This window comes from Thamnophis sirtalis, unplaced genomic scaffold (genome assembly GCF_051295495.1).
Source record: "Thamnophis sirtalis isolate CommonGarterSnake01/CBP01778 unplaced genomic scaffold, rThaSir2_p1.2 scaffold_4, whole genome shotgun sequence".
Classification (NCBI taxonomy): Eukaryota; Metazoa; Chordata; class Lepidosauria; order Squamata; family Natricidae; genus Thamnophis; species Thamnophis sirtalis.
This window is the reverse complement of record NW_028261384.1, coordinates 74,194,515-74,217,990: the sequence shown is the minus strand read 5'-3', so window position 1 is coordinate 74,217,990 and position 23,476 is coordinate 74,194,515. Positions and strand designations below refer to the sequence as shown.

The 23,476-nt window shown below is 38.7% G+C and overlaps 1 protein-coding gene across 6 annotated transcripts in view; it reads right to left on the bottom strand.

The window, feature by feature from the left end:
* Positions 1-23,476, bottom strand: part of HECW1 (HECT, C2 and WW domain containing E3 ubiquitin protein ligase 1) — a 274,097-nt gene that overhangs the window by 226,385 nt on the left and 24,236 nt on the right. Inside the window, exon 2 of one of the 6 annotated variants that reach the window (XM_087713122.1) lies at positions 989-1,046. The exons of the other annotated variants lie outside the window; for them this stretch is intronic. Coding sequence (XP_087569248.1) covers positions 989-1,015 — 27 coding nt within the window. The 5' untranslated portion in view covers positions 1,016-1,046. The remainder of the gene's footprint in view (positions 1-988; positions 1,047-23,476) is intronic. 6 annotated transcript variants of the gene reach the window in all.

Here is a 23,476-nt window from a genome sequence, read left to right as displayed (position 1 = left end):
ATCTTCGTGGGCTTTTCCAACCCGCAAAATGGCCATCGACACTCAATGTGGCTGAACGATCTGTAGAATGGCCACCGACCTCGCTTGGAGCCGCTGCACACGAAAGAGCTGGTCGTGCGTCCCTCCGAGTGCCCAGAGACGAGGAGCGCCTTGAAGAAACAGCTCTGGAGCTGGAGCTCGTGAACTGGCCGATCTGACTGCAAGGCAGCCTTCCTGAGCGAACTCATGGCTGCAGGCAGTCAGATAGCAAAGGAGAGGCAGCCTGGAAGCAGTTTTGAATTTCCCTCCAATTTGGTCAGAAGAAAAAAAATCATTTAAAAAGCCAATTTAAAGGGAAAAAATTGTAAAAAATCGCCAATTAATGCTATAAGGTTAAAATTTGGAGGAGAGATCAATTCTCATAGCTAGTCTAGGTTGGACTGAGTCTAAACTGGGGAGGAGTCACCAAGGGCTCAATGACATCATGTGTAGACTCAGTCCAATTGGTTACTGGACAGAGCAAACCCATTCTGGCTGCTGTCGACATGATCATAGGAGAACAGACCATCATTCCAGAATGAAAGTAATCTGAGCAAACACTCTGGCCTCAAACAAATGCCTTAGGAATAAAGCAAATGTGTGACAGAATCTTTTCAATATATTTTAGAAGACAAAGATTTGTTTTCATCAGTTCACATTACCTCCCCTTTACCAAAAAGTATTTCTTTAGTTAAAAGATTCCTAAAGCTACAAATATGGTTCTGGCTAAGCAAAATATGAAATTAGTGGGATCTTCAAGGGAATGCCGATAGAAAAGATAGAAAAGAGAAGAGATTCATTGTAATTGTAATTTCCCTAACCCTGTTTCAAATAGCCTGAACTGAGCATGTGTACCAGGTCTTTAAACAGTGTGTACCAATTCTGGGCTATGGCACATTCCATTATGAATGGTTATGATTTATAATGGAATGACATGGATGGCTTTTTATAATCAGAAAAACACACTGACCTTAACACTACACAGGTGGAGCAGCATAATGACTCGCCAATTGTAAGTGCATCAATTCCTGGAGAAAAGTTCAATGAGGTTAACTTAGTATATATCCCAAAATAATACAGAAATATAAAAAATAGACATAAAGATATATATATTTATACTTTTGGTTTTGGCCCAAAATGTATTTTGCTATGCCAAATAAATTTATATTTAGGGTCTATGAAAAAGTATTCTATTTATTTTTAACATTTTCCTCTTAAGCTATTGCTGTATAGTTCAATGACAAACCAATAAAATGGCATTATTAAGAATACAATAACTTGAAGTAGAATAAAAAAATAAAAGTATAATTCATGAAGATGAACAAAGTTTGGTAACAAATGTGGGTTATTATATGAAGTATTATTAGTTACAGATTTAAAAAAGAAGTTACACATACAGAACTTGAGAGCATCATCATGCAATTTAATTCTATATTCCTTAATATTTATATGTAGTTAAAATTAATATTGCTGGAACAGTTTTTGTCTCTTCTTAACTGGATGTATAAGGGAGTAGGGGCATAATGAAAGTACTCTCCCAAAATAAAAATAAAATGTAATATTCGGGAGATAAGATTTTCAAAACTGAAAAGGAGGGAAGCTTACCTTTTACTTATTGAGTGAGTAAGATTTTTATCTCCTCTTTCTTGGTAACAGCCTTGTCACCACTTTAGGTGATAATTTAGCTCTTAAAAAAAAGATACCCTGTTGCTCTCCTGAGCCCCAATTCCCATGGGAATAATACTATATAATGAAGTGCATCATTTGAAGACTTTAATGCAATTGTTATAGTTATGCCTTTATTTAATTTACTCTTGTATATTGCTTATAAAGAACAAGGAACAATACTTTTCATCTTGTGGACTTTCCTCCAAATATAAGTATATAAAATCCAGAATTCCTTTCAGATTTCTGGCTTTCCTCTGAGCATCAAATCAGGAGAATATTGCTGATGATAATTAATACCAAAATAAAAATAAGCAAAAACATAATAAGTACAGTTAATGTCTCTTAGCTATTTAGTGGACAAAGTAGACATTTGATAAATTTTGAAATTAAAATGGCCAAAGGAAAATGGGATAAACAACATCTATTTCTACTGGATTCTGAAGGAATCTTCTAAATATACAGTATATGGTCCAAGAATTATGTTTTTAACATTTTCTAATCTATTGTTTTTCAGATACATCCTTGCATTCGTTTCCTGTCTGTCTCCATATACACAGAGACATACAGTCCAATTGCTTAAACTTCAGTGAGTGTGAAATTATAAATGAATCTTCTCATGGCTCTGTCTCCCCCCTTCCCCCTCAATTACTTTTCTCAACTTTTATGAAGTCTGACCTTTTCACCTACCACTGCATAATCTCAGTGTTCGCGTTTGCCATCAGTCTAATGTCCATATTTCATGGAATCTTTCCATAATTGCTTGAATCAACCCAGAATAAAGGCTTGAAATAAAGTTTTAGATGTATGAATGACCTACTGTATTATGGAGAGGCAGAAAAAAGACACAATATATAAAAATAATAGATATTTGAGGGAACTATGAATACATAAAAATAAAATGATATGCAAAAATAAAAGGAAATGGTACAGGGAAGATGGTGACTCTTACATTACCTCACAAGTGCATTAGTGTACTTCTGTTAACTTAAGTAAATGATTGCCTTGCAATTTGAGGAGGAAAAATGAACAAATCTTGGCACTATTGTAGAGGCACCAATATTTTTTACTCTCATTTCCAGAGTAAGGGGAAATGGCACAAATTTAAAAGACTTATAAATTTGTGAGAATTAATAACAATTATAATGAATTTGTTCATAAGAATTTGTTTACCATATTGAGGCAGATAATAGTGGAAAAAATCCTACAACTACATTTGGGGCCAAAGAGATATTAAAATACTACTTTATCCAGGACATTTGACTAATTTTTTCTTCCATTAAAAAAATTCAAAACTGAGAATCATAATAAAACATTAAGTAAATAGGATTGCTGTTGTAAACATGTAATAACGTATAAAATAATAACAAAACAGCAAATTGTTAAAAAGAACAATGGAAGAATTATTCTATAAAGGTTACAACAGAAAAAGCCAAAGCTATAACTAAGAAACATTTCTTTAAGGTTGAAATAACAGTAGAGCAAAAGTAGCAACTTGATTGTTTACATTTGGAAATACAACAGAGTTCAATTTTTCAAGGTCAAAGCTCTTCAGTTCATCTATTATTAATAACTTGCTCTTAAAAATGGGTAATGGAGGACATAACGGATAATAACTTGAACTTGATCAACAGTACAAGGTAGAGAGACATTGTTCAACAGGGAACTTATAAAAATCTCCTTTTGAGATATTTGGAGGGCATGGTGTGCAGAATGTTAAAGACCTTATGTTAATCAAGTACTGGGAGGGGCTTCCATGTTTTTTATACTGATAATACCAAAATGAAAATATGGACTGCTGTACTATATGGCATCCTTGTCAAAAGGCAAATCCCCAATATTTTATTTGTTTCAAGACCTATGTTCTCCCAAAGAGAGTAGGGAATACATTTGTAAAAAGGGTTTAAAAGGGTGGGCAATTAATTTTCCCAAGCGGCCACATGCGGAACTGTTGTGGAGATCTGAACAATAGGTCATCTCCAGGGGCCAGATAGGGACAGCCAAAGGGATGGATATGTCCTGCAGCCTACAGAATATCAAGTTCATTGATTCCTAGTTGTGTAACAGAGAAAGCAGTTTGGCAAGATAGGAATCTTGAAGACTACCTTGTTTCTTACAGTGCCTCAAGAATGCAAGATGTATCTCCAGAAATAATACTGTTTTTATATTTCATGATAAATTTCACCACATATCTTTAAACCTTTGAACCTGCAATACTTATTATTCATATCTTGAACTGAATTTACAATCACCTTCTGTTTAGCTTTAAAACCTTAACATATTGTTTTGTTGCAGGATCCTCCAGTAGATTTTTTTAAAAGCTTAAACTCTTTGTTTCTTTCATATTTTAGAAAGATTAGCAAATATATACTGCAGTAGCAACTGATGTTCCTTACTAAATGTGATCATAATTTATGATAACAATTTAAACAATTGTTTAAATGATTCTATATTATAATCTCACATCTGATCCAAAGCCTTAAAATTCTACTATTAGAACACATTTTCATGATGGCTCTTTTTTTTAAAAGGTTATTAAGCATACACAGATAAGATATATTAGGAAGAATATACTGTTAATTTTTTGGAATTTCTATAATCTGGAATTTCTGGAATTTCTATAATCAGATAATCTAGGATTATACATTTATAAAAAAGATAACAGTTGCTTAAAACGTTCTTAACAGGTTTTTAAAAGGATATTTTGCTTGTATATTAAAAAAAATCTGTGAGATTTTCATGTAAGAAGAAACAATGAAAATTTCAGTTAATACTTTCTCTTTTGGAAAAAGGCAGCAGACTGACTTTTGACTTATTCACGATGATTAAAAGCTATGATTGGCAATAATAAATTATATTCATTTCAAAACTGAACTAACCTCCAATATAGGTTGATATAACTATTAGCAAATAAAAATAACCCATGTATGTCTCCCTGTTTTATAAATACTAAAACAATAAAAATAAGAATACAAAAAAGCAAGTATGTGAAGAAATTGAATCGAATATAGTTAATTCTCATGCCTGCTGAAGCAAAACCATCCCTATTCAATCTTTTTTTTTTTTTTTTTGCACATTTAAAAAAATAATGAAAACTGCTGAAATAGTTTGGTGCAGTTTAGTGAAACTGAAGTTTTTCACTAAATCCAATTTACCTGATACTGGCATAATATCAAAATCTATGGAACCGTCCCAAGAGTTGGATTCATTCTCCAAATCAGCAAGGACAGCTGGCAGTTTTGTTGGATCAGCAGGGAGCATCAATTTATCACTTAAATTTTAATCCAGATAATTTCACAAGAGGCAATGCAGGATGATTGGGCCAATAGTGCCAATGGGGAATTATTATTATAATTAGGAGATCTAGTACAGAGGCTCACAAATTGAGAAATATTTTTAGAAATTCTGAGGAATTACCATAAATAAATCTCCTCCTCTTTACCATTCTTCAATTGAAATATTTAATTTGAAATTGAAATGGCAGATGTTTGGGCTGGAGGGGGGGCAGAGTCAGAAATTATGAAGCATGAGCTATCACTTCTAGCTGGCAAATATTATATAATGCTGGATGGTTTGTTCCTTCCATGTAGAAACATAATATTCGTTTCTCAGCAATCTAAAAAAAATTCAAGAATGTTGATACTATGTAGGCAAAAACAACCTTGCTAAGACACATTTTTTTTCAAATTAGGGTTTTATGGCTTTATTACAGTTATTCTGTACAGAAATAGAGCTGCACTTTATAAAAAACTTTCATGGAATAATTCAGTGGTGGGTTTCAAAATTTTTAGAACCTATTCTGTAGGTATGGCCTGTTTTGTGGGAGTCATGTGACCAGATGGGCGTGGGCAACTTGGAAAATGTGGTGAAACTCACTTAACAACACTCTTGCTTAGCAACCAAAATGTTGGGCTCAATTGTGGTCATAAGTTCTCTCTCTCTCTCTCTCTCTCTCTCTCCTCCCTCCCTCCCTCCCTCTGTGTCTCCTTCTGTCATTCTCTCTCTGTATCTGTCTGTCTGCCTCTCTGTATCTCTCTCCTCCCTCCCTCGGTGTGTGTCTGTTTGTCTCTCACTCCCTCTCTCTATCTGTGCCTCTATCTGTCTGTCTCTCTCTCTCTCTCACTCACACATACACAGAGAGAGAGAGAGAGAGAGAGAGAGAGAGACAGAGACAGAGACAGAGAGAGAGACAGAGAGAGAGACAGAGACAGAGAGAGAGAGAGAGAGAGAGAGAGAGAGAGAGAGAACCATACATACTGTGATCACCTTGTTGAGTGTTCCAATCACATTTGAAATACTCAACAACTGGCCTGTATTTATGGTTTTTTTTGCAGCATTCTGTAGTCATAGTACCAAAATATATGGTTAAAAGTACCTGGCAGCGGCGTTTTCCCTGGGGGGCTCTGTAGAACATCCCAGGACCGATGCCACCACATCTGCCTCTTCAGGGTCAGATCTTCTTCAGAAGGATGAGGCCCTGCTGGTCCCCCTCGCATTCCTCATTTTCTGGCCGTGGCCTCATGCCATGGAAAAGATAGGCACGTGCATGCCCCGCACAATTACAGACCCGGAGAGTGAAGCCTCTGCACAAGCCCAGGCAAGTGAGAACAAGTTATGAAGGCTTCGGATTGAGGGACAGAATCTTCGCCGTGGGACAGTAAAGCTCCATCTGCCAGAGGCAGCAGGACCAAAGCTCCTGTCCCAACTGGACCTTCCTCCTTCTGAGGGCGAGAGACCCAGCTTCCCCGCTGCCTCTAGCTCCCCTCCGAGAGTCTTTGCTCTCTGGGGCTGTAATTGTCCAGGCTGTGCACGCACCCCTATGTTTTCCACGGAGGGTTGTGAATGAGCTCCGGAGTTGCTCCTATGGAAAACATAGGCGTGCGGGCACAGCCTGCACAATTACAGCCCCAGAGAGCAAAGACTCTCAGAGGGAAGCCAGAAGCAGCAGGGCAGCCAGGACAAGGGAGCATAACCCGTGTGGGGTGTACAAACAGGAACAGGAGGGGAGTTTGGCTGTTTGAAAAGCCCAACGTGGAACTCCTCTCCTGTTCCTTCTTTTGCTATTTGTACACGACACAAGGCGTGCTGCCTTGTCTTTCAATTGGGGTGAGGATCCATGGAGAGGGACGGAAAAGATCGATTTCTTCCCTCCCAATTGGAAATGAGGCAGCTGTGAAAGACAAGGTAGCACACCCCCGTGTGGCGTGTACAAACAGCAAAAGAAGGAACAGGAGGGGAGTTTTGCTGTTTGAAAAGTCCCGTGTGGAACTCCTATCGTGTTCCTTCTTTTGCTGTTTGTACATGTCATGCGGGTCGCGCTCCCTTGTCTTTCACAGCCGCCTTGTTTCCAATTTGGGAGGGAATCCATGGAGAGGGACAGAAAAGATTGATTTCTTTCCCTCACCCCCAATTAGAAATGAGGCCGCTGTGAAAGACAAGGGAGCGTGACCTGCACAGCTTGTTCAAAGAGCAGAAGAAGGAACAGGAGGCGAGGATTTGTTGGACAAGCCTACGGGTGCGCACTGCTCTCTCCTCTGACAGTTGTCTCCTTTCCATTGAAGGGGGTGGGGAATCCATGCGATTTCCTCCCTCCACACACATGCCAGCCAAAACCTTCCAGAAGGCTTCTCCTGGCAGCCGAGCGAGGGGGGGCAGGCCAGGGAACATTCAGGTACCAGGTCCCCAAAAGCCCCGGTACGGGAAGGCACGCTAAATTCTTTCAACCAGTACGTGCATATCGGACAAGACCGGCTGAAACCCACCTCTGGAATAATTCCTTGCAAAATATTTAGGTTTCCCTATGCATATTTTGTGGTGCTTACAAACTGTTTTAAATGAAAGACTATGAACATTAAAAGTGGGATAGCAGCACTTGCAAATTTCTTTGACCATATCTATTAAATACAGTCCTGGGTGAAGGATCAGTCTGGGAGTACTGAGATTGACTTTTATCTCTTGGGAATTTTTATATATTTAAAAATTATATATATGGTAACCCTAACTCTTTATATAAAATTGAGAAACAAGAAACTAGTTAAAAGGGTTTTTGTGTGTGATATATTAAAGCAATTCCAAATAGGCCACGGCCTGGTAGTGACGGTTGGGGAAATCAGAGGTGGGTTGCCACCAGTTCGGCCGAACTGTTAATGAAATTCCAATGGAATTTAGGCCTAGGTTGCAAAACCGGCAGTGACCCAAGTCTACGATGCCCCCGAAACGGTTCTCTTGCTGTTACTTGGCTGTCACCATTTTGGATTTTCATGACTGCGTGTGCACAGTTCATTGTAAATTGTTATGCGCATGCATGCAGAACAATTTACATTGAACAGTGCATGCGCACACAGTGGGTGTCTGATGCATGCACGCAGATTATATGCAGATTGCTAACCAGCAGTAATGCCGAGAGCACTCCACCCCTGTTGGGGATCCCTGTATTAAAGGTAGAAAAGGTGAAAGGCAATGAAAAAGTTTTGCTGCTTGAAGTTAACAGAGAATTGAATGTTGTTGGACCTCTGCCTCCCAGAAAGCGGTATCTCAATATCTTCTGGGAATGACCCAAATAGAATCCAGAGTACGAATTTCATACTCAGTTGGAACAACTTATATGTTTGTCTTTACACCCATAGTAGCAATATTTTTTGTCTATCTCTTATATTTCCATAGTATTAAAGCTATGAGCTCAAAGACAAGGTTGAATAAGACAAACGTGTTCCATTCTACCTTCAGTATGCATTTTACTTTTTTAACAGTTACATTAATAAAGATTTTTCCACATAGGATAAATGACTATTTAAAAATTAATGTTGATACTTTATATAAGTCTGAATTTAATTTTGATTTTATAATCCTAACCCTAATATGTAGCATAAACATGCTATGTATTCACATATATGTATAAAAAGGAATTGTTAGAACAATATTGCTCTATCTATGGAGCTCTACCGAGAGAAATGTTAAGAAAAAGGATTGAAAGTGCAATAATACACAACTGATGACTTTTAAATAGAAGTTAAATGATGCACTGAAGTGAATCATTAAGAAAACAGAAGTATCAAAGGTTTTGATTCAAAATGGTTTGAATGTTTAGATTTGAAGTGGGAGACAGAAATGATTCAAATCTAAACATTCAAACCATTTCAGCAATTATACTTCCTATGGGTCCAGGACACAATTTTCACACTAACCTACCTAAAAGGGCTGCATTTTTAAAATGTGCCAGTCTATCCATCCATCCTTTTAAATTCCCTAACCTCTTTTTCATTCTCCTTCTGCTCTTAATTCATGGACTGTTGGCAGATGCTTTCCCATTTTTCTGTTCACACCTTCTGCCATATGGCTTTGTTTGCTTGGAGCAGCCTAACCCCTTTTCTCTTGAAAGCCATCCGCTTCATTGCTCCTTTCTAAAAACCATTCTTTTTATAGAGAACTCTCTTGGTTTGTTTTTATCTACATCGTGTATATATGACTTTCAAAGAGGCTTGGGGGGGGGGAATTAAAACAAAACAGCAACTAAATAATTCCACAATGGGGCAATAAGAACAAGTTAGTTATGCTTTACCTGATGCAATATATATAATGGAACTGTATACTAGAAGTTCCATTGATCTGAGCAAAGTTCACTTAGGAAAGAACATGGCTGAGAGAGACTAGATGGAATGAGACAAAATGCCATAGCTAGCTTACTATTGCCAAGTCGCTACAGGACAACTCTACATGGCCAGCTCACCACAGGGACAACTTGCTGCAGGCAGCCAAAGGAGGAAGCCAGATGGGCAGGCAGATGAGCAGCTGGAGAGCAGATAGGCGGAAAAGTGAGTGGGTGGGCAAAGTACAGAGTGCATTGAGATGGGTGGCAGGGGGGCTACAGAGACCAGGGGCTTCCCATGTTCACAACCCTGCCACAGCTGCCACCATATCGTGCTCTGAGTGGAACAGGCCAGGGACAGCAGTGGCAGCAGTTGAGGTAGACAGTGGGGAGGAGGCAGAAGTTGGGTTTTTTTCCTTTTTCACACCCACCATTGCCCCTGTGCCAGACTCTGAGCCAGGTGCAGCAGCAGTGGTGCCACACTTGAAGCTGCTGCCAATGCTGCCACTGTGGCGGGCATCAGTGACATCTCCAAGCCCAGCATGGAAGCAGCAGTAATGGCAAAAGCTCCAAGCCTAGCACAGTGGTGACATGGTGTGAAAATGGTAAGTTCCCTACTGCCTGTCTCGACAGTTGCTGCTGGCCCTGGCCACTTCCACTTCAGGTCTGGCAGAGCGGTAGAGACAGGGTTGTGAAAATGGTAAGCCCTGGCTGCCGCTGCCTCCCTGCCTCCAGCCCCAATGCATCTGTGCTCTGCCCAACTGCTTGCTCACCACCACCACCTTAGCTCTTCCTCTGGCTGCTTACAGTAAGTTGTCCCCTGAGCGATTTGCCATGTGGAGTTGTCTTGCAGCAATTTGATGGTACACTGTAGACATTACCAACCAATTCTTTGTCTCCTTGTTGTCTTCTTTGTTTTCTCTCCTTTACAGTCACACATTTATAGTTTAAAGGTCTGGATAGGGTGAGGCTGCTTATAGATGTTTGTACATTTGCAGAAGTACTAGAATATGCCTCAATTAGCCAGACATTTGGAATGCTGGAATACATGTTTGTAAGTATACTATGAGTGGGAGAATGAATAAATAAGCCCAACTCCATTACAAGTTTCTGGGTCTGTAAACTTTTATGGCCTTTGAGAAAAAGCATGAGCTTAGCTAAGGTTGGAAAAGTGGGGGCGGGAAGCATTTCTGCCTGACTGCAACTGCATTTCCCAACTTCAGATAGTAACACCAGCTTTATTCCCTCACAACTTGAAATTATATATTTTTTTTCTTGAGAAACTATGTGAATTACTTACAGGAAAGAAGGAAATACATGCAAGGAAATCTAAAACTAGGGTTAGCAATAGAAATTCCAATGCAACAATATTTTCTCTATTATAATGAATATGAATAACTAAACAAGACATAGCTATGTATTCAAAATTAATGGAGTCATGTCTTGATAAAATATCTGTTCAGAGATTAAGATAATTTACAAATACACATGGGACAAGACATTATGAGAGCAACACATATTCTTAGTGATGCACTTTGCACCAACATACTAAATGAGGGTTTTAATGAGGCAGTTGAATACTGACATGATTACTTAAATTGATTAAATGGAGAAGTTATTTACAATACAATAGCAAGTTGGAAGGGACCTTGGAGATCTTCTAGTCCAATCCCCTGCCTAGGCAGGAAACCCTATACCTTCCAGACAAATGGCTATCCAACATTTCTTAAAGACTTCCAGTGTTGGGGCAGTCACAACTTCTGGAGGCAAGCTGTTCCACTGATTAATTATTCTAACTGTCAGGAAATTTATCTTCAGTTCTAAGTTGCTTCTCTCCTTGATTAGTTTCACCCATTGCTTCTTGTTCTACCCTCAGATGCCTTGGAGAATAGTTTGACTCCCTCTTCTTTGTGGCAACCCCTGAGATATTGGAACACTGCTATCATGTCTCCCCTAATCCTTCTTTTCATTAAACTAGATATACCCAGTTCCTGCAATCGTTCTTCATATGTTTCAGCCTCCAGTCCCCTAATCATCTTTGTTGCTCTTCTCTGCACTCTTTCTAGAGTCTCCACATCTTTTCTACGTCGTGGCGACCAATTAATCTTCCCCCACAACTCAAATAATGCATATAGTTGAAACCTTCTCCCTTTATTCTTAGTTTTCCACAATATTTCACAATGTAATGTAAAGATGTAACCACTTGGTTGTGAAAATCTTACGTTGCCATGGAAACTAACATGAGTTGCCATGGAAATTACTATGACCAATTTAGTTCTGAATCTTCCCCACAGGATAAAGCCACAAGAAATTGCTCCTTGAGGAAACAAAGCATTTGGACTTATCTTCTAACAAATCCAATAGGAGGTGTTTCAGGTCATCGTGGGCATATACCACAAGAATACTATATCTCAAGTCTATGCATATTGTTAGCTGTCAAGATCATGTTTCAATTTATTTTGTTATATGTTCATTTACTGTCAATTGTTACTCTGTAACAAAAAGACATGAAGCCAAACAAAGGTTTAAAATCTTTGTAAGATATAAGGTAAGATTGTGCACAAAACAAAAGGCAAATATTCTTACCTTGAAACAAAGCAAACTCATTTGCACCAGAATCTTTTATAAGCTGTTTTATTACGGGTAAAAACCCTAAATATTTTACTTATTCTGACATAATAAAGTATGGAATGAAAAAACTACTCATTTTTTATACAGAAAACAATTAAAGCAATAGTACAATATACTTTTGCAATTAGGCCTACCTAAGAATCATAGCATGTAAAAATAACTACAATGGATTCACTTAAATACCATTTTCATATAATTTCTCTGATTCTTAAGGTAAATTTCTTTTTTATACACATGCTTGTTCGATGCATGCTTTCTGCACAAAAAAAACAACTCTCTATTGTATTGCAACACAAGTTAATTATCGATCAGTGCATTAGCACAAATGCAAAATTTGAATAATTTCACTTGTTTCTGTCAATATACTAAAAAATACAGGCCCCCTACCTGTGAACACAATTCATAAAAGCAGTATTGATTGTATTTGGTAAACTTAAAGATCATAGCAACATTATATACATTATACACAATTTTGAATTTGAGAAACTACCTGAAGAAGAATGTGGAACTCAGAGGAGCACATTGTTTTACAAAATCAAGGAATGCTAAAGTCCCTGCAGATTTAAACTGAGCGGTTTCAGCCGCCATTCCTACAGAACATGTTGATACAAGTTAATCTAGCAACACTTTAGGCAGGGTAAAACCCTGTTCTCACAGTATGTCCCTAAGCAGTTTGAAGTGATCCAAGTTGCGGGACAAATTATGTTGTTTATTGCTTTGATGAAGAAAACCAGATCACGAGGAAATAGCTGTAAATTAATTTGCCCAGATCTGCCATTTAAATCTTGAAACATGTCGACCCTGAGACATTTTCATATTCCTAATACCTAGCTTTTCAAAATTCTGGTGTCTCCCAGATCATATACAGTATGAAATGGAAGCAGGAAAGAGAATGAGGAACATATAAGCAGTTGGTAATGATCCCACTGGACTTCAGGTCCCATTAACTCTTAGTTGACATATTACTATAAGAAAGGCTTACTTTAGAGAATATTTAATAAAATGGGTGGCTAAATGACATGTACCCATTTTTCTTTTTTTCTGTTCTTTTGATAAAACTATGTGGATCAAAACTTTTGTAAACTAAATATAATATTTTGATAGAGGCAACTGAGATGTGAGATAAACCAACCATGATACAAAGCAATTCTATACATCTTAAATATGTATAAAAAAAGAAAATACAAACACAAACAAGAAAATATCTAAAATGGGGAGCATTAGTTTACTTATTACAGGTAGTCCTAACCCCAAAATTTCTGCTGCTAAGCAACAATTGTTAAGTGAATTTTGCCCCATTTTACAACCTTTCTTGCCACAGGTGTTAAGTGAATTACTTCAGTTATTAAGTAGGTAACACAGTTGTTAAATTTTTGAATCTTTGCTTGTCAAACAATCATAAAAAGTGATCACATAATCCCAGAACACTGCAACCATTGTATGTATGTATGAATGAATGAAATATGTAATTGCCAAGTGTCTAAATTTTGATCATGTGACCATTGGGATGCTGCAACAGTCATAAGTGTAAAAATCAGTTATAACTCACTTTTTTCAGTCCCATTGTAGCTTCAAAATGGTCACTAAACAAATGGTTGTAAGTTGAGGACTACATATATTCCATCAATAAAAGAATTCTTTCAAGACATGCTAATCTCAATTTTATCCAAAGCTTAGTATCTTCTGTAAATATTCAATCTTTCTTTACTAATGCTGATGATTGATAGTTCAAACATATTTCTGTAATTACTATGCTATCCAAGCATAAGATAAATTGTAACACATCTCTGGCATGGAGAAAGATATGGCAATCTATTCCAGTTTTCCCTGCCAAAATATTTTATGGATCAACTCAAAGTTGTGGAAGATATGGTACCAAGCAATGAGAGTCCCCCTAGTTGGGAGGTACCAATAAAGATACTGGGGAAGAGCAAAGAAGTGCACTGCAATCTGTAAAAAACATTTTCTGAGGCCATTGTAATTTGAAATCAGTGACGTGCAGTCACTAGAGGTAGGGGTGGCGGGGCCTCACCAGTCTCCTGAGGAAGAGGAAACAATTTTTAAAATAATTAAAAAGGCCAAGGTAGTTGCTCCCAGACTCTAAGTCACAGTGACTCTGAGTCTGCTTAGTGCAGTTAGTAGTAGGAAGCTAGAGAACTATGGGCCTCCTTTGCATAAGGAATTTTTCGCCTTTTAAGAGTTAACCAAGGGTTAAAAAGCAAAAAATTCCATATGCAAATGAGGTACGTGATTCTCCCGCCTCCTCCTGCAGAGGGCACTTTGTTTAGAGGCTATTTTAAAACATTTAAGCAGAGTCATCCACGTGGTGACTCTAGCAGCAACTAGCCTAGCCTGATGCAGCTGGAAGGTATGTGGGTCAGAGGGAGGGGGCAGGGGGGAGGAATTCAATTTATTTGTAATGTAAGTAATTGTAATTTGTTTTTATTATGTGTATGTGCGTGTGTGCGTGTGTGCGTGGTGTTTTTTTTAGCCGCCTCTGCTGGCGCGCGGGCTGGCACATCTATTTTTATTTTTCATTTTTTATTTTTTATTTTATTTTTTAAAGCCATGCCACCTTGGTGCGCCATAGAGTAAAACATGTCCTGGTTTGTGGCCGGGTGGCATGCACTTTAAAGTGCAAGCGTGCTGCCCGGCCACAAACCAGGACATGTTTCACTGAATGGTGGCCGAGCCCTGCCAGCACTCTAAAGTACTGGCATGCCTTTGAAGTGCCAGAGGAAGGCAAGCCGGCACTTTAAAGTTCGACCACCATTCAGCAAAACATGTTTCGCTGAATGGTGGCCGAGCCCTGCCGGCACTCTAAAGTACCGGCATGCCTTTGAAGTGCCATTCAGTGCTCGCACCCAGCGCTCACATGCCCACCGGACAGCGCCGGGGAGGAGAGGAACTGCGCGGGTCCTGCCGCTGACGGTACGGGTGAGGGTTAGCCGGCTGGGGGTGGCTGCTGCGAGGCCTCCAGCCTTGCAATCCTGGGCGGGGAAGGTGAAGGTTCGCTCTGGAGCTGCGGCAGACCGTTGCACCAGGAGGCCTCCGCCCCGGGGATCCCCCGCTCCCATTTGGATTACCCCCAACCCCAAAGGAGCCTGGGCGCAGGGGTGCAGGCCAGGGAAGATGGGGTTTGGGGGCGCGGAGGAGGAAGGGGCGATCTCCCCCTCCGTTCATCTGTCCCGCTGCAGAGCTCCTCCCGGGGGAGGGGGAGGGTGCGCTAATCCCTGTTTGCAAGACCAGCCCTTGGCCTTCTTGTCCCGTTGGAAAGGGAGGGTGGGAGACAAGAAGGGGGCAGGCTGGCCTCGCCGCTTGCATTTCCCCTATTCCCCCCCTCCCAATATAGGTGCAGAGAAAGAGCCAGGCTTCAGAAAGGAAAGGATATTTTTAATAATTTTCTTTGTCTGAATATGATTTCCCATTGAGGAAAAGGGGAGTTTTAATTCCCCACCAGTAAAAAAAAAGTTTAGTCTTTGAAGGGCCCTTGTGTGACATCTGCCTCTGTGTGTGTGTGTTTATGTGTGTGTGTGTGACATCAGTGCCTCACCAGCCATAAACCTCACCGCACGTCACTGCTTGAAATAGTTGCTAAATGTCTGTTCATAAATCAAGGACTACCTTGTAAACAAAGCTGAAACAAATCTCTGAATTGCAACCTCTCCCCTCCTGTTTCATTTGCTAAGAAAACCTCCCGGTCCCCTAATCTTCTGGGCATTCTTTGTATTAAAATGAGGTTGCGAGCTGACTCTCTGGCATTTACTTTGTAGCAGCTCTAACTGACCACTTATTATTAGCAGTAATATTACATGTGGAAAGCTACAACTAAATATGGTAGCTTAATCTAGTCCTAGCAATATTTGTTTATGTATTTACTTAATGTTATTATATAATTGCTGTAATTATATAATTACAATGGCTAGGTAACTTGTTTAATATGTAAAGTGAAGACTCCATCTATTTCTGATGACTGGAAGGAAACTGTTATTCTCCACACAAAGTCTGGATGTAAAAATTATATTTTGATTGTTAAGCATCCCTAAGATATCTGGCAGAATTCTGATTGAAAGAGCGTGATAGGCAATAGTGAAAATAACTGCCAAGTACTGTTGCTTCAGTCCAGATTTTTGTTATTCAGCCGATCACTACATTTGTGAGCAAAAAAATATTAATTCATTGCTGATTTAGAAAATGTATAACTGAAATTGAAATAGGCTTCAATTATAGAATAATTCATGTGAAATACAGATTTAAAAGCTAGTTGTTAGACATAGTAGGAACAGGATATGAGGAAGGCCATTTTTAAAATGATATACCAATGTTGACCGAAAGGTAATGGACAATACATAGTTTGTAGCAGACTATTAATGACTGAAAAATGAACATGTTATTTAAAAAAACAGAAATTGCTGCATATAAACGGACTCCCTATCTTCTATTGTTTCTGCTTATGAGTAATACCAGCCACAATAGGCAAATTCCAGCTACCTCTCAATTAAACAATATTATCTGTTGAGTCTTAGGAAGCAGGGCTTCTCTGTCACAGTGGAATCACCTCTAGAATAGCATGTGCCCAGATATTTATATGGCTCCCAACTTAATGATAAAGCTAAGCTGTCTATATGGAGCCAGATGGCTTCTAAATTAAATGAATGAATAAATAAAATCATTCTGCAGCTCATATTGTTTATCCTGAGAGCAGGATGATACCAGGTAATGGTTACTCAAGCAGTATATGCAATAAAAGATAAGGACATGAATGAATGGGATGTGAATGTATGTGAGCTGAATATAATCATGAGTGACTAAAAATAATCCTCGATTTATAACCATTTATTTAGTGACCATTTGAAGTTATAGTGGCATTGAAAAATTGACCTATGACTAGACCTCGCACATACAATTGTTGGAGCATTCCTGTAATCACATGATCAAAATTCAGACATTTGGCAAGTGGCACGTATTTACAATGATTGCAGTGTCCTAGGATCACATGATCATTTATCTGCAACTTTCCCAACTGGCTTCAGACAAGCAAAATTAATGAAGGAAACCACATTTTCTTAATGACCACATGATTCACTTAACAACTGCAATGATTTGTTTAACCAGTTATAAAGTTGGACACATAATGACCACTATTCTTAGAAATGGAAATTATTATCCCAACTGTAGTCATATATCCAGAATTACCTACATCTGTGTTTTATTGTATAAAGATGATAATAATACCTCAAATTTAACAAATTTCAATGAGAAAGACAAAAATATCTGGATAGTGGTTGTGGTAGTACCTAGAGGCAGGAAGAGTAGAAAAGAATTTGAGAAAATCACAAAATACAAAGACCTGCAAATAGAAATAGAATGACTGTGGCAAAAAAGCAAAGATAATACTAAGAGCTTTCTTGGATGCAATCCCAAAACATCTAGAGCGCCTCTTGAACATCATTAGCACTGACAAAAATCACCATCTGTAATTGCAAAAAGTAGTCTTACTTGAAACAGCTTACATCCTTCAATGATACCCTTAATAATATTAAAGAATGATATTTGTCTATCTCCAGGTTCTTGGGAAAGACACTATAATGTACATAATGCCAAACCCTAAATATCTAACTGATTTGCAATCAGCCATTTAATATTAAATTTGTATGCCTTCAACTTTCAACAAGTCTGAGCAGTGCACAAATCAAACAAAGAAATTACAATAAAGTTGTGGCAAGATGGAATTAATGACAATATCAAAAAGACTTGAGATTGACAAACCTATTAAGCCCATCACACATTTATAAATTCTAAATTATCAATTTATAAACTCTCAAATACTGCATGTCTGGGTTATGTTCATTTCAGTTATTTACTGTCCTGTCATCAGGACAATATGAACCTGAATGAACATTTATCATGTCACCAAGATCTAATAATTCCAGGAATATATTGCCAACTCACTCTGAAGAAAGTTAATATTAACTTGTTACTTGTTACATGGCACTTTAAGTTGAAATTTGGAGATACTATGAAAGAGTGGATTGGCCAGCAACTCTCTGAAGTGCTGCCTGAAGTGCTTCTCTCAAAGGGATGCATTGCAGCAATTTTTCTGGATTTTATCCCTGCAGCTCTGACTTGATCTGGCCTATCTTCAAACTCATTTTCTTTGCCAGCTTTTTTCACCCACCAACATTAAATTTTATCCTATTTTTAGAGAATCATCCTCATAAACAAAGTCCCATGCCTATTTACAAATTTTCTTTCCATAAATATACATTCCATTGAATTGGAAGTAATTAAATAGGCCTTTCAGTTCAAATGACCTAATTTATACACGTAATCCCTGAGTTATGACAGTTCTCTTAGCGACCATTCATGGTTGTGACATAACTCCCCTGTTACGTATTCAGTGTCTGACGCAGGCCGTCCCCTGGGTGGGAATGGAGCCGGACTCTGATTGGTTAAGAAGTCTGACAGCAGGGTATTTAAGGAGCTATCAGACAAAAACTTGCGGTCCGTTGCTAGTTGCCAGTTTGTGTGTTAGTAGATATTCTTTGTTAAAATAAATGGTTGCTGATAGCTCTGACTTGCCTCAGTTTGTTTACCACCTTTGTTCACAATATTGAATATTCCCCAAATACTTACGACACAGTCCTGAGATTATGAATGTTGCAGCACCATGGTAGTTGTTCACCCTTACGAATGACTGCAGAGGCACTGCAACATTTGCTCTGTCTATTCTCTACGCCTTCCCACTGGGTCTCTTGGTGAACAGATAGATAAAGGCAGAACAGGACGAGCGCATCCTGCTTGGCTTCTCTGATTCACTGAGCAGCCTGTCACTTCTGGAATGGCAGGTAGCCTCAGTGAGTGTCCTCCAAAGGCTTCCAGTCTTGGCACAGAAAAGTTTGCATGCCGATAGAAGGATTTGGGAGAGTGAAACTGCATTGCTTAGCCTCCATTGGAGTGCAAATACTTTTTGTGCGCAGACTGGAAGCTTCTGGGTGCCCTGATCTTACCGTGACCCGTCAAAAGCGCGGAGGACAAAATCGCGCTCGACGAAAACGCGCATGTGATGTCATCACAGCGCGACGAAAAAAATTAAAAATTAAAATAAAATTAAAATTAAAGCAAGCCGATTCACATAAAGGTAAGGGTTAGGGTTAGGGTTAGGGTTAGGGTTAGGTTAAGGGTTAGGGTTAGGTTTAGAGCGTTAGCGTTAGGTTTAGCGTTAGGTTAAGTGTTAGCGTTAGGTTTAGCGTTACGTTAACGGTTAGGTTTAGGGTTAGATTTAGGGTTAGGTTAAGGGTTAGGTTTAGAGTTAGGTTTAGGGTTAGGTTTGGGGGGGGTTAGGGTAAGGTTTTAGCTTTATTTTTACATTTTTCGATCACAGCGCGATGTTTTCGTCGCGCTGTGATGACATCAAATGCGCGCTTTCGTCGAGCGCGATTTTGTCCTCCGCGATTTTGTGGTGGAACCGATCTTACAGGACTTCGGGCATCCATTCTCTGCAAATGCAGATGGGTGCCTGAAGTCACTTGAGATCAGGGCACTCAGAAACTTCCAGTCTCTGGGCAAAAACTGTTTGCGAACTGATGGGCACTTTGAGGTGGAACAATTTTGCCACCTCAAAGCATCCCATTGGCATCCAAATGAAGTTTCCTGTCTTTGGGCGAAAAATGTTTGAGCACAGATGGAGTGCTTTGAGGCAATGTGATTTTGTCATCTCAAAGCGTCCAAATGAATGCAAATGAATCTTCCGGTTTCCAAGCAAAAAGTGTTTGAGCACTGATGAGATGCTTTGATACGGCATGACTGGAAGCTTTGGAGGAGACTAATTGAGGCTGCCTGAAGTGGCAGGCAGCCTCAGTGAGTTAGAGAAGCCAAACAGTGTGCGCTCATTCTGTTCTCCCTTTACTCTCCCCACTCACCAAGAGCAGGCAAAGAAACTGAGAGGGTGGAGAGAGACAGCTAGATCTTTGAAAGGTGAGCCTCCATAGGCTTCCACAGCATGGCAGGATGGATGGGGGAAGCAATTATGGGGAGCATGAGGTATATAATTGGATTGGGGGAGGTCTTGGGTGGTCTTAAGTGAGTGGTCTGATCCATCGCTATTCCCCCCTTCCCATGGCCTTCCCCACCCTGAGATATCTCTTGTGCCTTTAACAACCGGCACATATGATTAGTGAATGCATGGGCAAAAGCAGGGAGTGATCACGGTCAAGTTAGGCAATTCAATCCTATGAATCCTCAGGTTACAAATGTACTTGACATGCTCCATTCGTAACTTGAGGACTACCTGTACTTGATTTTTCACTTGTATAAAATTATTAAAACATTCGAACCATACACTTTGGCACAGAAAGTATTTAAATTTATTTTTTTCCAGAAAATCCATGCTTCGCCCAAAGAACCAGACTGATAGTAGTCTATATCACTGATATCACTATCACTACAACTCAGTGTACAGCACAAGTGAAGCCCAAGCTACCTACCTAAATTAGTCTTGTAATGCATCATTTTTCCAGATCATAGAATGATATATCAAGGACAAAAAAACTATGTAAGATGTACAGCAACTCTTTCTACAGAAATTAAAGTGGAACAGATAAAAGGTGTAGAAAGTTTTTTTTTAAAAAAAACCTATGCTACATATACATGAGACAGGTAAATGCAAGTGCAGGAATCTAGTTCCAATTTGAATATAAACACCTCTAAAGAGGTTATAGTAAAACTATTACTTTAGCATATAAAATAATGTTAAAGAACTCTGTTTTGGGCTGGAATTTTATATGCTACATTTAGATAAAGGAAAGCTGACTTTGAATATGATCTCTCCCAAAGAATAAAATAATAAGAATGGCAATGACAATGGCAATAACTAGTCTATGTAATGCCCAGCCATTCCACTGATACTTAATCTTATCAATTGCAGTTATAACTACTCCAAAAAAACCTTCCATCTAATAAATCAATACATTGATCACACTTGGCCAATAAAGAATATTCTATTCTATTCTATTCTATTCTATTCTATTCTATTCTATTCTGCCCTGCCATGCCATGCCCTACCCAATCCTTTTGAAAAGGTCAAATAAAAGTTTCTATTTATATTACTAATTCCCTGTAAAAGAAAGTATACTATTTATAAAATTAATTTATTTGTAATTTGCATATACCACCTATTCTGTGTCATACAAAACAACCTCATGCAAACATACTGTACAATGCACATGTGTTTTCCATCTCCCATGCTGCCCTCTCTAGGCCATATAAGAGCACCCACCCATCCACAAATACACACATGCCTTCCCTCTTCCAACAGAAATAATAAACTTGAAAAAAATGTATATAGATCTGTTAAAAAAAAAAAAATGGAAAACAAACCTAGAAGGAAAGGAAGCAAGAAACTGTAAATAAAAAAGTAGTTGAATTTTTTTAGCTATTACAGAACAGTTAATTTCACTAGGCTAATGTGGTAAGAGCCAAGGTGGCGTAGTGGTTAAATGCAGCACTGCAGGCTACTGCTAGATCAGCAGGTCAGCGGTTCAAATCTCACCGGCTCAGGGTTGACTCAGCCTTCCATCCTTCCGAGGTGGGTAAAATGAGGACCCAGATTGTTGGGGGCAATATGCTGACTCTCTGTAAACCGCTTAGAGAGGCCTGAAAGGCCTATGAAGCGGTATATAAGTCTACTGCTATTGCTATTACTGCTATAATAGTCAGATGAAATGTAATTTATTAAATGCACCCATTTCTTTGTCATCTATACTTTCCATGTATAGTATATACACCCCATTTATTTAGGAGGGGAACCTTCATCCTCCTATCAGATAAATATGACATATTATATTTAGTTTTGTTTCTAACATTGGAAGAAACCATAATCCAATCCAACAGATCCTATACCTTTCAGGTAAAGATAAAACCAATATTTTTAATTGTTATTTCCAGCCCTTCTTTTTCTCAATTCTATATTTGTTTCTATTTTGTCTGGCATTCATAGCTGCCTTTTACCTAATCTAACCTATTCCAAATCCAAATTCATGGGTGTTTTAACAATTGTTAACTAGAACTTTTTTTAGAAAAAACTAATTATTAAATCTGGTTTGATATAATTTTTAAATAATTATTAAAAACCACTGCAGTTCTTCCTCTATTACTGCATAATAACTACCTAACAATAAAAAATTCATGCCCAATTATGGTCATCAAGTGAGGATTATCTAGTGTATATATCTTTTCTATCACTGATGTACTGTAATTGCTGTAGAATTCATCCACTTATCAAAGATAGACAGAAGTTTGTTACCTATCACAGTAACCACAGAGTGGAAGGAAAGGAAACATGTACTGCTCTTACCTTAGAAAAAAGCAGAGCAAGAGACTCAAAGGAAGCTGTGGAGGGCAATCACAGGACAGTTGAAGGATGAGAGTTCTTTTTTGCCTCCAGTGGTTTAATTGGAAGTGTAACAGATCCAATTAGGACTTATAATTGTACTCAGAAATAATCCAACTATTTCTCAATAGGGTTGGGGTGGAGGAAATAATTATTTCAGCTAGGCAATCCTAATTATAAATTCAGCCAAGGTAATTCTCTAGTTCAGGTCTCCTGTTCTTTCATCAGTTTCTTGTTTAAAACTACCTTTCCTCCAGATTTTAATATAAGATAAAATTGCATGTTTAATGTGTTTCTTTTTTTCTACCAACTCTCCCATATTTGTGGTACAGGATATGGTTATTAAAGAAAGAAAAAAGAAGATAAACTTATTTTTCATTCCTTAGCTTAATAGCAAAATATAGAAATGGGCATATTTTAGGCAACTGAATTCATTTATTCCAAATTTTATGTGCATCTAAATTTCCCAATTCATTCAATGCCATGGTCACTTGTGGATGGTGACAAGAATATATTTGAGATTGCAAACCTTTTCTTTTGTGTAGGTATTAGAAAATCTGCTGTTCATTCTGTCATGATGGGATAGGATTAGATGGAAATATAATTTTCCTTCTAATGCACAAAACACAACCACTGCCAAAAGCTTAACCTTGATTTGGAAAAATAACATGGGAACTTGCAAGTCATATATGAGTTTGATATGATTAATTGTACCATATGCTATGAGATATAAATGTATCTGGTTCCAGTGACGTGCAGTGAGGTTTATGGCTGGTGAGGCAAACGGGAAAAAGCCGCTTTATGGTGGACATGGCGGCAGGGCTTTAAAGTCCCGGCGCCATGTCCGCCATCCCGCTCTATGGCGGACACAGCGCCGGGACTTTAAAACAGTGCCGCAGTGTCCGCCATAGAGCGGGCATCCCGCTGTATGGCGGACACGGCGACAGGGCTTTAAAGTCCCGGTGCCATGTCTGCCATACAGCAGGATGCATCCTGCTCTATGGTGGACACGGCGGCAGGGCTTTATAGTCCCGGCGCCGTGTCCGCCATAGAGGAACAACATCCTTAGACCAACGACTTTAAAATGACTTTAAAACCAGACTTTAAAAACAGAGAGGACCTATGGAAAGCTTCAAAGAATCAATGCTGCTTGGAACCAAAGCTGCCCTGCCGCTATGTCCAAATTA